Source organism: Triticum aestivum, chromosome 1D (assembly GCF_018294505.1).
Source record: "Triticum aestivum cultivar Chinese Spring chromosome 1D, IWGSC CS RefSeq v2.1, whole genome shotgun sequence".
NCBI classification, from domain to species: Eukaryota; Viridiplantae; Streptophyta; class Magnoliopsida; order Poales; family Poaceae; genus Triticum; species Triticum aestivum.
This window is the reverse complement of record NC_057796.1, coordinates 477,463,043-477,478,258: the sequence shown is the minus strand read 5'-3', so window position 1 is coordinate 477,478,258 and position 15,216 is coordinate 477,463,043. Positions and strand designations below refer to the sequence as shown.

Sequence of the window (15,216 nt, the reverse complement as noted above, 5' to 3'; positions counted from 1 at the left end):
ATGGCACTGAAGCACAGAGACTTGACCGTTTGAGGTCGAGTCGCTACAAGATGGTATCAGAGCACACGCTGAATGTAGGACACAACCACTAAGAAAGCCATAGGTCACTCTTCTCTACTCATTTCTGACTACTCCCCATTTTCTACTCCTTAGGATGGCGGACTCGAGGAACAAGTTTGCACAACCGGATGAAGATACGCCTTTCGGGCGACACTTGAAGGAAGTTACTAGATACCTGAACATTGGAATACCAAGCTTTACCGGGACCTACAACGCCACATTACCAGAAGAGGAGCGCTGGATGACTCAAGTTCAAGTTCCAGGAAGGACATTCATGCCAGTCACGGAGCCCATAGAGTTTTCTTTTGATGCCCCAACCTGGAGTCTGGGAAAGAGCATGGCAGCCCACATCGCCATGGGGCGCATTGGCGAAGTTTACCACAAGGATCTCAAGGATACTATCTACCAGATATGCGGGTGCCGAGATGAGCAATGGAGATGGTCAGTACCAGGAAGGACAGGTCCATTGCATCATTCATCTAGGAGTTAAACCAGCACATTCAACGCCAGGAGAACCAGATGTGCGCAGGCATGATAGATTTAAAGAAGGCAATGACAAGGATCACCGAGTTAGAAGAGGAACTCAAGTCTACATGCGATGGATATGAGGAGGAAATCGCAACACTATTGGAGAAGAACGACGACCTGATAAAGAAGATCGGAGTATTCATGGGAGACCCCGCGCCAGGTGGAGAAGATGACGATTCCACTTGCCCGGTGAACTACATCATCATCGACGACACCGACTACGACCCCGATGATAGTGATGATGACTATGAAGACGAAGCTGGAGCGGATATCATGGAGTCTTCCATCGATTAAAATTTCTAGTAGACCACCATATGATCAGTAGTGTTTTCCCCCATGTAAATAGTATAGTCCGAGCACTGTAACGATAGTTAGATCGATTGTATATCCTTGCTTGATTGATTGAGTGATATGATTGTGTTTGTCTCATGTGCATATGGGTAGTGTTTTCTCACTAGACCTAATTTCTATTCTACTCTCTTCCCTCTAAACCCATCAGATGCCTCCGAGACGTGACACCGGATTTGTCTTCCCACCGGAGATCACCCAGTTGATCCAGCAGCAGAATGCCTTGATGCAGATATTAGTCCAGAACCAAGGCAACAACAACAACAACAACAACAACAACAACCCTCCTTCAGTTGACAACTTAGCCCGTTTTCTGAGGCTACAGCCGCTGGTGTTTTCCAATAGCACCGAGCCGATAGTTGCGGATGACTGGCTACGCCGGATTGGAAGGGAGTTGACCACCGCAGGTTGCATAGATGCAGAGAAGGTGCGTTTTGCCGCACATCAGTTGGATGGACCAGCAGCCGCATGGTGGGAGAATTACACAGCCACTTTTCCCATAGCCAATGTTACTTGGGATCAGTTTCAGCAAGCATTCCGCACAGCCCACGTCTCAACTGGAGCTATGAGCATGAAGAAGCGTGAGTTTCGCAACTTACGCCAAGGGAACCGTACTGTGGGGCAGTACGTGGATGAGTTTAGCAAGTTATCCCGCTATGCCCCAGATGATGTGGCCACTGATGCCGCGAAGCAGGAGAAGTTTATGGAAGGGCTGAATGATGAGATGAGCATGCAGTTGATGGTGGCAACATTCAACAACTACCAGGAGTTGGTAGATAAGGCTCTTATGATTGAAGGGAAGCAGCAGCAGACTGAGAGCCGCAAGAGGAAGTATGGACAAGGAAAGTACAATTCGGGAGCTCAGCAGAAGCCTCGTTTCACCCCGAACTCGGGAGGACTGGTCCATAACCATGGAGGCCACACCCACAATGGAGGGAGTTCCCACAACCACAATGGCTCCAAGAATGGAAACGGGAACGGAGCAGGTAGTAATCAGAACCGCCCTAACCCAGCCACACCCGCCAAGAAGGACCTAAGTCACATTACTTGTTTCAAGTGCGGGAAGACTGGACACTATGCCACTGAGTGCCCTGAAGCAAAGAATGGTAATGTCAATGGAAGCGCTGGGAAGAAGCCCAACCCTTTCAATAGGGGACAAGTGAACCACGTGAATGTGGAGGAAGTTGAGGAGCAGCCTGATGCAGTTATCGGTAAGTTTTTGGTTAAGTCTTTTACTGCAATCGTTCTTTTTGATACTAGTGCATCGCATTCATACATATCAAGGGGATTCATGGATAAGTATAAGTTTCCCACTAAGGTACTTAGGACACCTATGTTAATAAGTTCGCCAGGGAGGAGAATATATGGCAAGTCAAGGATGCTTTCAGATGCCATTGACCATTGGAAGCCATGTTTTCCCCTCAGACCTGATAATTTTGGAGTCACAAGGTTTGGATATGATACTAGGAATGGATTGGCTATCGATGTATGGAGGAAACATCGATTGCGCAAGTAAGTCAATTTTGCTCACTACCCCGGAGGGAAAAAGGATCAAGTATGTATCCAGGCATGCGCCAAGGAGGACCCAAGTAAATTCTCTCACGGGAGTTGTTCAGGAGGAAGTGCCGGTAGTGAAGGATTACCCGGATGTATTTCCGGAGGAGTCACCAGGCATGCCACCAGATCGAGATATCGAGTTTTTGATAGAGTTGTTGCCAGGCACCGGGCCCATATCGAAGAGACCATACCGGATGCCCGCAAACGATCTGGAGGAGATTAAGAAGCAGATTAAGGAGTTATTGGAGAAAGGTTACATTCGAAGAAGTTCATCACCATGGGGATCCCCAGTGCTCTTGGTTGAGAAGAAGGATGGATCGTTAAGGATGGTTGTTGATTATCGTGCGTTGAATGAAGTAACAATCAAGAATAAGTATCCACTGCCGATGATCAATGATTTGTTTGACCAGTTGCAAGGAGCTAAGGTGTTTTCGAAGATTGATTTGCGATCAGGTTATCACCATCTGAAGATTAGGGAAAAGGATATACCTAAGACAGCCTTCGCCACAAGGTACGGGCTATATGAGTATACGGTAATGTCTTTTGGACTAACTAACGCCCCTGCCTATTTCATGAGTATGATGAACAAGGTGTTCATGGAATTCTTGGATAAGTTTGTCGTGGTGTTCATTGATGATATCTTGGTATACTCGAAGAATGAAGAGGAACACAAGGAGCATTTGCGTTTAGTTCTCGAGAAGCTCAGGGAACACCAGTTATATGCCAAGTTTAGCAAATGTGAGTTTTGGTTGAAGGAAGTTGGATTTCTTGGACATGTTATATCAGGAGAAGGTATAGCAGTGGATCCCACCAAGGTTCAGTCCGTCATTGAGTGGTTGGCACCCACCTCAGTTGCAGAGATTCGCAGTTTTCTTGGACTCGCGGGATACTATCGGAGATTCATTGAGAATGTTTCTAAGATTGCGAAGCCTATGACGGCATTGTTGAAGAAGGACACTAAGTTCCATTGGACTGATGAATGTGAAGCAAGTTTCCAGGAGTTGAAGAAGCGATTGACTACAGCCCCAGTGCTGATTCTGCCACATATACGCAAGGATTTCTAAGTGTATTGCGACGCCTCTTGCTTAGGACTTGGAGGAGTACTTATGCAAGACGGGAGAGTTGTTTCGTATGCCTCACGACAACTGAAACCGCATGAGTTGAATTATTCCACGCATGATTTGGAGTTAGCAGCTGTGGTGCATGCGCTCAAGACCTGGAGACATTTTCTCATTGGAAACTGTTGCGATGTATACACGGATCACAAGAGTTTGAAGTACATCTTCACACAGAAGGAGCTTAACCTCAGGCAGAGGAGATGGTTGGAGCTCATAAAGGATTATGATATGAAGCTGCATTATCATCCAGGAAAGGTCAATGTCGTAGCAGACGCTTTGAGCCGTAAGAGTTATGTTAACACCCTCGTAAGTGGAGGGATGCCAAAGGAGTTAGCCGAGGATCTCAGGGAACTACGTTTGGAGATAGTCCCTAGAGGATTTGTTGCAACAATGGAAGTTTAGTCTACATTGTTGGGAAAGATTCGAGAAGCTCAGAAGGATGACAAAGAGATTGCTGAGATAAAGGAGAAGATGAGTGAAGGGAAAGCCAAAGGTTTTCGTGAGGATGAGCACGACACCTTATGGTTTGAGGACCGTATATATGTGCCCAATAATGCAGAGATCAGGAAATTGATACTACAGGAAGCTCATGACTCGCCATACTCGATACACCCCGGAAACACTAAGATGTATTTGGATTTGAAGGAGCGTTTCTGGTGGATTGGAATGAAGAAGGATATTGCCGAGTATGTAGCCATATGTGATGTATGTCAAAGAGTGAAGGCAGAACATCAGAAGCCAGCAGGATTACTGCAACCTATGCCGATACCCGAATGGAAGTGGGACAAGCTTGGCATGGATTTTATCACCGGATTACCCAGGACCCGATTGGGATATGATTCTATTTGGGTAGTAGTGGATCGCTTGACCAAAGTAGCCCACTTTATCCCAGTGAAAACCACTTATACAAGTGCAAAGTTGGCCAAGATATACATGACCAGGATCGTATGTCTGGACGGAGTTCCGAGGACCATCGTATCAGATAGAGGAACACAGTTTACTTCAAAGTTTTGGCACCAGCTGCACCAGACCTTGGGTACCAGACTGGAGTTCAGTACAGCTTTTCGCCCGCAGACAGATGGACAGACTAAGAGAGTCAATCAGATTCTGGAGGACATGTTGAGAGCTTGTGGCGCTAGATTACGGATCTAGTTGGGATGACAACTTGCCCTACGCGGAGTTCTCATACAACAACAGCTACCAGGCCAGTTTGAAAATGGCACCGTTCGAAGCCTTGTGTGGAAGAAGATGCCGAACACCGTTGATGTGGGATGAAGTTGGAGACTGCCAGTTGTTTGGACCGGACTTGATTAAGGAATCCGAAGAGAAGGTTAAGCTGATTCGAGATAGACTGAAGGTAGCTCAGTCCCGACAGAAGAGTTATGCAGATTCAAAATGCAAGGAGGTAGTCTATGAAATCGGAGACAGAGCGTATCTGCGAGTGTCACCTCTTCGAGGAGTTAAGCGTTTTGGAGTTAAGGGAAAGTTAGCCCCGAGATTTGTGGGACCGTACCGTGTTTTGGAACGCATGGGAGAAGTTGCTTACAAGTTGGAGTTACCCGAAGGACTGTCGGGAGTACATGATGAGTTTCATGTTTCCCAGTTGAAGAAGTGTTATGCGAAAATGGCCGATATTCCTCTGAGAGATACAGTGCCCCTTGAAGCTATTCAGTTGGACAGTGATTTGACATATGAGGAGAAGCCTGTCAAGATTCTAGTGTTTGCCAGCTGAGTTACTCGCAGCAAGGTTATCAAGTTTTGCAAAGTTCAGTGGAGCCACCATACGGAGGATGAAGCCACCTGGGAACGAGAGGATGATCTACGCAAAGACCACCCGCACCTATTTTCTAGCCAACCCGAATCTCGAGGGCGAGATTCATCTTAAGGGGGGTAGGTTTGTAACATCCCAAATTTTCAATTTGAAATGTTATAGATAGGTCATTCATGCATATCATATTTTATTGCATTTCGTTTCACGATCCTCGAAATTCTAAGCAACTCATGGAACCTCGGAGAGAGTTGGGGATTTCACGTTTTTCATATTTGCAAACCGGAGTTCTTAAGTTGAACCTGCTGGTTAGATCTTCTTATTTGAGTTTTAGCCGTGCATCTTTGCTTGATTGCTTATGTATGTTATTGTTTGTTGGCGATAGAATTCCCGGAGTGCGAAGCGTGCTACTACGAGTCACTAGGTTTTGCGGATCGTTAGCAAGGCAAGTAACACATTGATCATACCCCTTTATTACCCAGTTTTTATGCATTAGATACAACCCTCACACATTGCATGAGTAGGATCTATTAACTTGTGGGTTTGGGAAGTAGATGTTCAGGTAGAACCTATTACCTGTTTTCATATCAAACCCTTGGGTGTTACTTCTACGTTGTGCTTATATTGCCATGCTATGCTCGTAGACGTGGATTGGGTTTGAGTGTATCCATGACAGTTGTGAGTTGTTAATTAATGGTTCAACATAAGGTGGCAACTTTAATACACATCTGGGTGGATTGCTTGTTTGCGCACCTGGAGAATCCAGTGTTGTCCTAGGATATCCCGGAGTACCCGTGTGATCATCCTACGGTCCACCACCCAGGCTCAAAGGGATCTTAAAGATTATTCATGCTAGAAACTTCCGTGTGCAGCCACAAGCCATTATGGGCTCTGGCATAGTTGAGTATGTTGCATGACCTCTTTCAGTGGTGGGCTAGTAGATGTAGAGGGAAAGTAGGTGTAACTGTCCACCCAGAGTAAAGAGTTAATGCTTCTGAAAGACTGTGTCTCGGCCATCCGTTTCTCAAACACATGTAGTGCGAGAAATCCAACGGAGGAGATCGAGTCTTGTGGGGAAAAATGGGCAAACCTCTGCAGAGTGTACAAACTAATCATGATTAGCCGTGTCCCCGGTTATGGACATCTTGAGTATCTAGTACTTGGATTATCCTATTGTATCTCATCACTCTAATTTAAACTGTTGGGTTGATAATTACTTTTAATTGGGATTGAGTTGGAGGAACCTTCTCAATGTTGTTTCAACTACCATGATAGTTAAATAAAATTTATTCCTTTGTTGTAGGGAAAAATTGGCTTTTCGCAAAAATCATATAACCATAGAGCCTCCACCAGCCATATATGCATGTAGTGATAGCATTTATCTGTTCATTGCTCTACTGTGTTATATTGCCAGCATATTTCATGTGCTGACCCGTTTTCGGGCTGCAACGTATTATGTTGCAGACTTTTCAGACGACGAGTAAAGGTGCGATAGGTCGTTGTCATGCACTCAGCTATGCCGTTGGAGTTGATGGACTCACTTTATCTTCCAAGCCTTCCGCTGTTATCGTATTATAGATGGCCTTAAGCCATATTTATTGTAATAAGTTCTCTTTTGAGACATTCGATGTAATAAGTGTGTGATTGCTACTCTGTTATAAATCCTTCGAGTACTGTGTGTGTCAGCATTAACGATCCAGGGATGACACTGAAGCACAGAGACTTGACTGTTTGAGGTCGGGTCGCTACAGTTGCGCCGAATTTGACTTCGAGCGCATCCCACAAGTTTTTGGCAACCCCCATATGAATATAGGCGTCAACCAACTTGTCTCCAATCACACTCAGAACTGCTCCCAGAAAGATTGTGGTTGCCTCCCTAAACGCCTTCTCCTGTTCAGGAGCAATCGTTTCTGTGAGGGACACACCACCAACCCAGAACACGTTCATCGCTGTGAGCCACAAGGTGGTCCTAGTTTGCCAACACTTAAAATGCGTCCCGGTAAACTTTTCCGGTTTCAGAGTAGCAGCAAAGCCTTGAATCGAAAAGTGCCTAAAATAAGTTTTTTGGATTGTTGGAAATATTAGCACTTTTCCGATTAGACTTATCCACGAGTAAACAGTAAACATGGCATAAAAGGTATGCATCTCATAGCGATACCTAAGCATACTAGCACGTACAGAACATAGAATCGAACCATCTATGAGCAGCACATATACGGCTAGCATAAGTACGAGTAAACGAGGGATGAACAGATCATACCCTCCGGTTGGCCAGGCCAACGCGGCGGCGGCAGCAGCAGCCTCGGCGTCGTCCGTGGCCTTCTTCTTAACGGCGGCGTCGTCGGCCATGATGTCGATGCAGGGGAAGTAGTGGAAGTAGAGGCGGACGGAGTTGGGGACGGATCGGGAGCAGTCGCGTCGAGACGCTCCCCAAAAACCTTATTGCTGTTCTCCCGGGCAGGATCTCGAACGACAGGGTTCCGAAGGCACCTGCTCTCCCGACCAGCCGTGCACACGGTCGTCGGGATGGGGTAGCCGGAGACAGCACAGAGTGAGGAACAGTAGATGACGGCTAGGTTACGCGAGAGGGAGTGAGTGAACCGAACTAGGTTACTTCACTGGCCCAGAGCCTTCTTATATAGTCTGTAAGGAAGAAAGTCGTGGGCCTTGCGGAGGCCCACGACCGAGTCGGCCCACTCCCAGCAAGGGAGTCGACGAATCCCGGCAACGCAAGTCCCGGCAAGGGTCGCACTCCCGGCAAGGGAGTCGACGAATGCCGGCAACGCAAGTCAGCCCACAGTCCAACGTCTCGGACAGTGGCCCACCTGTTAGCGACTCGTTAATTAATCCCCGATTAATTAATTCATTCCTGAGCGGCAAAAATAAACTTCGGCTCGGCTCATTCCCGCAACCCGCGGCGCGCGCGCGTCGTGACGAGGCGAGGCAACAACACCTCTCATGGTTCATGGTATGTACACACAGGTCTTCCTGAATGACACTATCTATTTTCCTACCATTGATAACTTAATAGCCATAGTCGACGTGGAGGGGAAAGTTTGGAGGGAGATTCAAATGCCAGATGACTTACCAAACATCTGTGATATTGGGCAGTCTCAAGGACGCTTGTATGCGTGGCAGATAGATAATTCTCATGTTTGCCAACTCTATATTTGGGTTCTTGAGGATTATGTTACCGCAAGTTGGACATTAAAGCACATTGTCAACGTTTTGGAGCTGTTTGGAAGACATTCTCGTGAAGATGGCGAATCTTAGCGGATGTTTGCATTTCATCCGGACTGTAATGTGATCTTCCTTACCGACCAGAAGAAGATGACAGTGTCGTACGACATAGATAATCAGAAACTGAATGTTATCTGCACTGAAGGCATGAATGGTGTGCCTTATACTCCCTGTTTTGCGGAATTGCCATCAGCTGGTCACTAAGATTCAGTGCTGCATCACGTGTTCAGCATGGGACAACACCTTTTTGCGCAAATTAGTGGTTGTTATGGACCTACTCTTAGTTTTGTGGCATTGCGTAGAGAAGTCCTAACTCTTATGTCTACAGTCTTGGTGTTCAGGTTGCATGCCTTTGTTGCTTTGAACAATGTTTGTTAGCCAAGACTTTGTAAGCGGAAGGGTACTGCTTAGTAATAAGAATCGACCTAGCCATTTAATCTATTTCCTATCATGTAGTACTAATTACTAAATATTGTGTACCTCTTTGATGTGCGGTAATATAAGATCATGAAATGCATTGACTATGTTTTTTGTATTTTCACCTTTTTATTCCCATTTATTTTATGCAAATAAATATCTTCAGTGTACAGCTTGTTATCCATCTATGCTAGCTCTCTTTTTATGCGTTTCTAAGATTTGAGATAACTATTTGTGGATTATCTCTTCTATTCTGTAGCATATACAAGTAGGGTACAGAAATATTAGTTTCTTTTTTGAGCCCGCATGCACCTGCTATTGATGGTGTCAAGAATTATGCAGTTACACAAACTTAGAAAACATAGTTCTTTTATCTTGTGTTTTTTTTGGCTTGAGGGAAGGGGCTTTTTAGGGAAGAGAACAACATGATTCACTCATTGATATGTACGTTTGTAGTAAGACTAGGGCAAATATACGTACAAGTGATGAATCAAACAGTGACTTCACAGATTCAACTAAAATTTAACCTTGGACCGTTCTGTAGGTTTGTTTTCCACCTCACTGTTTTATCGGTCCAAGGTTAAATTTTAGCTGAATCTGTGAAGTCACAGCATGTCAGGCACATAGAAACAAACCTAGAAAATATAGTTCTTTCATCTTCTTCTTTTGCTCAAGGGGAGATGACCTTTTTCAGGGGAAGAGAGCACCAAGATTATTAACTCATGGATATGTTTGTAGTAGCCTAGTAGGTAATAATGCATGTACAAGTTCCACCATTCATAAGTAAAGTATTTTTGTGCTCCCCCAGTGTGTTTTTAATTCTGGTTTGGATATAGTTCACCACTCTGTCGCATGAATCCTGACTAGACTGTTAAATTTGTATTCCAGGTTACTCAAATTTCATTTTCAGTACTGCTCTTTACTAGAAGCTGAGCATGACAACTTTCTTTTTTATAAGAATCGCCACAGCATGTAAATCACATAGCAGATGTTCTTTCCCATACCAGGTATTCGCACAAAACCAGATTCTGTAAGCTGTTGATGCCCCCCCCCCCCCCCCCCCCCCCTCACTGCTTTGTTTGGTTGAAGGTTCAATTTTAGTTGAATCTATGAATACTGAAATTACAGCTCGACAGATTGCGGAGGTAGTTTGTCAGATACATTTTCGATAAAGAGCGCTTTTATTAACTCAAAACGTAGCATCTAGCAGATACAATCACATCGAGTGACACCAGCCTCTGCAAAACTAGTTCGTCAGATACTAGTAGAAGGATTCCAATCTCACTTTGGATGGTACCATCCAGTAACGGTTTTCAGTATGTTCCACCACGCCTGTTTGATTCACGACCACCGGGTGTGCGACATGATTGCGATAAGTAACCAAGGAGTAAGGCTTGGAAAGGGGGAGTGGGTGAACTCGAGCAAACTTTAGAACGCCCTCTGAATTTGATCAAGTGTTTGAGTTGCAGCTCAAAGTCAAAGAGGGCTGCATAAGCTGCATATTAATTGAATGCAGTTTGTTCCCCTAACAATAAAATTGAATACGATTTGATTTCCAAGGGGAAAACACAAGTGTTGTGGACTCATCTAGCAAGGATCCATGTTAGTGTTAGTATCTTGCTAATTGCTTAGAAGACTGACATAATTCAGAATACATTCCTTTTTAGGGGAGAATTCAGAATACATGTAGTACCAGCACATACAACATCGCTATATAATTTTTTTGTGAGTAACACACCGCTATATACATTCTGCTGATGCAAAGCTCAGGCGAATTTTTCTTTCCTTTACAAAAAGAAGAGGGCTGAGAAGCTAGCAGGATTCATTGGGCCGTTTTTAGAGCCCACACTAATCTTAGAGCCCGTCATAAGGGAATACACATTACACAGTCTCACAGTCACTCCCACTCAAGTCCTCATAAAAAAAAGGTCACTCCCTCCCCTGTCACTTCCAGCCGCCGCCCCATCCCCATCCCCACTCCGAGCCCTAGCCCCGGCGAGCAGCGGCGCCGGCATCACGACCGGCACGGATCCGCGTGCCGGGCAGGAGGCGATGCCGCCAGGAGGTGGAGAAGGACTATATGTATGGGATGACGGGTGACTGTAGCGGCATCGAGAAACTGAATTAAGAATTGGAGAGAGGAAGCTGACCTTCCCTCATAGCATCTCCAGCCGCGCCCCCAACAGACCCCAAGGCGTTTTTTTAGCGCTCGCGGCCGAAAATCGGCCCAGTCGCGCCCCCATGATCTCATTTAGCGCCGGTTTGGGCCGAAATAACAGCCAGCGAACCCGAGCCGAACCCAAGCGCCCGGGGGTCGCCTGGGGGCGCCGGCAAAAGCGAAAAGGGGCATGGGGCCGCTCCGTCGAAGAGAGGAGGCCCTTTTCCTGCCGTTTCCTCCCGCTTCCCCCCCTCGGCTTCCCTCTCATTCTCCATTCCCGCCAATCTCCTCCTCCTCCCCAACCAGCCGGCCGCCATGCCGCCGAAGAAGTACGCGGCCCCCCGCACCGCGACGGATGCCACCGCCGCAGCCACCACCACCCAGCTGAAGCAGAGGAAGCAGAGGGCGCCGCCATCCAAGCCCCCGGGCATGTCTAACGCCGATTGGAGGGCGGAAGTTCAGCGCCCGGAAGCTGTCACCACCGACCGGCGGAACAGGGCCAACACCAAGAAGGCCCGGGACAGGGCGGCGCTCGCGGCTGCGGCGGTGGCGGAGCAGGGACACTGCCGTTTGATGCATTGCCTATGCGTCCTTTCTTTTCGCCCGCCGAACTTTTCATTTGATCGCCGAACTGTGGCAAGATGATCGCCCAACTGCGGCGCTGATCGCCGGACTTTCACCAAGCTCGCACCGAGAATTCCTACGATCTCGCTTAATGCGAGAAACGACATTCGCGGGTGCACGATTCCCTTGTTTTGGACGCGTTTGTCGCCCTATTGGAGGTCCCACCCTCACAGAAGCCAGCATTTTTTTTACTTGCCGAGCGGTCGCCATATTGATTGGCCCGATAACATATCGAGCGATCGCTCACTACGATCTTCATAATGGGCTAGGCCCAGTTCCATTCACGCATGGGTTCTTTCCCATTTGTTTTTTTTTTCATTTCCTCTTCCATGTATAGTTTTTCTTTTGGTTTTCTACTATTTTGTATTCAGCTTTCACATTTTCTTTCTTATAGTTTTCTGTATTATAAATATTTATCTAAACTACGGTGAACAATTTTAAAATACACAGTGAGCATTTTATTTATACGGTGAAGAGTTTTCAAATACAGACCGATTTTTTTTCTTAATATACATCAAATATTTTTTAACCTATGCTGAACATTTTCTCAAATACACATTAACCAAATTTCGAATATACTAAGAAGATTTCTTAGATACAGTACACTTTTTTTTAATGTACAGTGAACTTCTTAACTAAACTCCGATCAAAATTCTAATATAGGATGAACACAGTTTATATAAAATGAAATTTTTCAATGAACGGTGATTTTTCAATATGCAGTGAATTTTATTTTAAATACAGACTGAACCCTTTTGTTTTAATATATAGTGAGCATCGTTTAACATACAGTGAACATTTTTCCAAATACATACTGAAAAAAATTCTAATATACAATGAATTTTTTATCAATGTATGGCAAAGTTTTTTTAATACACGGTGAATTTGTTTTGAAAATATACACTAGACAATTTGCATTTAAAAAAGGGAATGAACCAAGTTTGAATTTACGACGCCTTGAAAACGGCACCTGAGGGCGTGGCTGAGACCTGGATCGCACTAAAAAGATCGACCCTAAAAATCGCCGGGCGAGGGCCCGAAAGAGCGCGGGCCTATGCCTGGAGGGCCGAACGAGTGGTGATGCTCTCACGTACCTTTCCTGCAACCCGTCTTGTCCTTCCTCCTCCTCAGATCCCCTTCCTCCTCCTCCTCCTCGATCCCCAACTCTCGCCGGTACCCTAGGCTAGATCGAGGCCCGTTACACACTAATCCTAGAAGCAAAGCAATCCCACTCCAACCCAGCCGCCGCCCCATTCCCCGCTCCGAGCCCTAGCCGCCCCGGCGAGCAGCGCGGCCGGCGTCGCGACCGTCGAATCGACTGCCTCGAGGCATGGATCCGCGGGCCGGGCTGGAGGCGATGCCGCCAGGAGGAGGAGAAGGAGAAGGAGAAGGCGAGCATGGCATCACGGTGCAGAGCCACCCACCGGCGACCGTCCGCCTCGACGAGGACGACCCGCCCCATTCTACGCCGCCGCTCTCCGACGTTCCTCCGGTAGCTTCCAAGGTTTGCTCCACGCCTCTTCGATCGCCTTTTTTTTTTCCTAACGAGACCTTCCAATCTTGGATCCAAGAAAAGGAATCAGGAACCTGAACCAGCCGTTGCTATCAATTGCACAGGAGAAGAAGCAGAATCTGGAGCAGGAGCAGCAGCCCATGCCGAACGTTCCCGAGGGCGCCCTCGTCGAGATCCTTTCGCGGGTGCCCTACAGGTCCCTCTGCCGCTTCAAGTGTGTGTCCAAGCCGTGGCTCGCCCTCTGCTCCGCCCCCGACATCCGCAAGAGGTCGCCGCAGACCCTCTCCGGCTTCTTCTACTATGAAGGCCAACGCCTTTGTTTCCGCAATTTGTCAGGGAGAGGTCCGCCTCTCGACCCATCTCTCCCTTTCTTGCGCCACAGCTACAAAAACGTTCATGTCGAACAATTCTGTGATAGTCTTCTCCTCTGCAACTGCTGGAATTCGTGTTTTTCAAGCAAACGTGATTATGTTGTGTGCAATCCTGCCACACAAGAGTGGATTGTGCTACCTCCTGTGGTATTTTTGGGTCAGGATCAAGAGGTCAGCCACGACTGCCCACCAAGTGTTTACTTGGGCTTCGAAGCCGCTGTTCCATCCCGCTTTGTGGTGTTTGCAACACCTTACAATCGTGGTGGTCTTTCTGGAGAAATGGCGATCTACTCGTCAGAAACTGGACAGTGGACTTATGTGCAGACTAAGTGGGCATCCGAATCTCTCCTGGAGCTTACTAGAAACATACGTGTCTTCTTGAATGGCACTATGCATTTGAGTACCCGTTATAACTATAATACAATGCTCACTGTTGACGCGGAGGGCAAAGTTTGGAGGGAGATTCCAATGCCATCGCCAAAGAAATCTGTTATTTTTTGCATTGGGCAGTCTCAAGGACGCTTGTATGCGTGGCAGATGGCTTATCGTTATGGTTGCGAACTCTATATTTGGGTTCTTGAGGATTATGGTACTGGAAAGTGGGCCCAGAAGCATACTGTCAATGTTTTGGAACTGTTTGGAAGGCATTGTCGCAAAGATGGTCAATATTATGAGATGTTTGCATTTCATCCAGATTGTAATGTGATTTTCCTTACCGACGAGAAGGAGATGACAGTGTCATACGACATGGATAGTCAGAAAGTGAGTGTTATCTGCACTAAAGGCATGAAGGGTATGCCTTATACTCCCTGTTTTGCAGAACTGCAATCAGCTAGTCATTGAATATGAGTGCAGCATCACGTGCTCAGCATGGGACAACACCTGTTGTGAAAATTAGTGGTTGCTATGGACCTACTCCTAATTTCATGGCAACAGTGTGATATTCCTATTTGTTGGTATTCAGGTGCATCTCTTTGTTGCTTTGAACAATGTTTATTAGCCAAGAATTTGTAAGGTTAATGAGTCATTGTATGAATGAACCTAGTCATTTAATCTATTAGCTGTCATGTAGTACTAATTATCGTGGCTACTCATTAGCTGTTGATGTGGGGTAATATAAGACGCTGAGAGTACATTATTGATGTTTGACATTGCTTGCACTTTCATTTCTTTACTAACACTTATTTATGCAAGTGAATATCTTCAATCTATAGCTTGTTATCCATAGGTGGTAGCTCTGTTTCTATGCCTTTGAAAGAGTTGAGGATATTATCTGTGGATTATCTTTTCTATACTGCAGCATATACAGGTAGGGTGAAGAAATATTAGTTTGTGTAACCCGCATGGACTTCCATTGGTGGTGTTCAGAAAATTGGGCAGCTAAAATTTTGTGGGGAAGCACTTACTGATACTACTATGTTTGTTGTAAGACTGGGGTAATACGGGTACAACTTCACCATCCATTGTTTTTTACTTATGCTTCCCCACTGCGTTTTTAACTCTTGCTTTTTTAA

General features: G+C 46.1%; 1 protein-coding gene across 1 annotated transcript; it reads left to right on the top strand.

Annotated features, from left to right (window-relative positions):
• The first annotated feature begins 12,870 nt into the window (after positions 1-12,870).
• Positions 12,871-14,851, top strand: LOC123183183 (F-box protein At5g49610). The gene is made up of 2 exons (XM_044595930.1): positions 12,871-13,322; positions 13,436-14,851. Exons 1-2 carry the CDS (start codon positions 13,149-13,151, stop codon positions 14,543-14,545), a joined length of 1,284 nt encoding a protein of 427 aa, XP_044451865.1. The 5' UTR covers positions 12,871-13,148; the 3' UTR covers positions 14,546-14,851.
• The last annotated feature ends 365 nt before the right edge of the window (positions 14,852-15,216 follow it).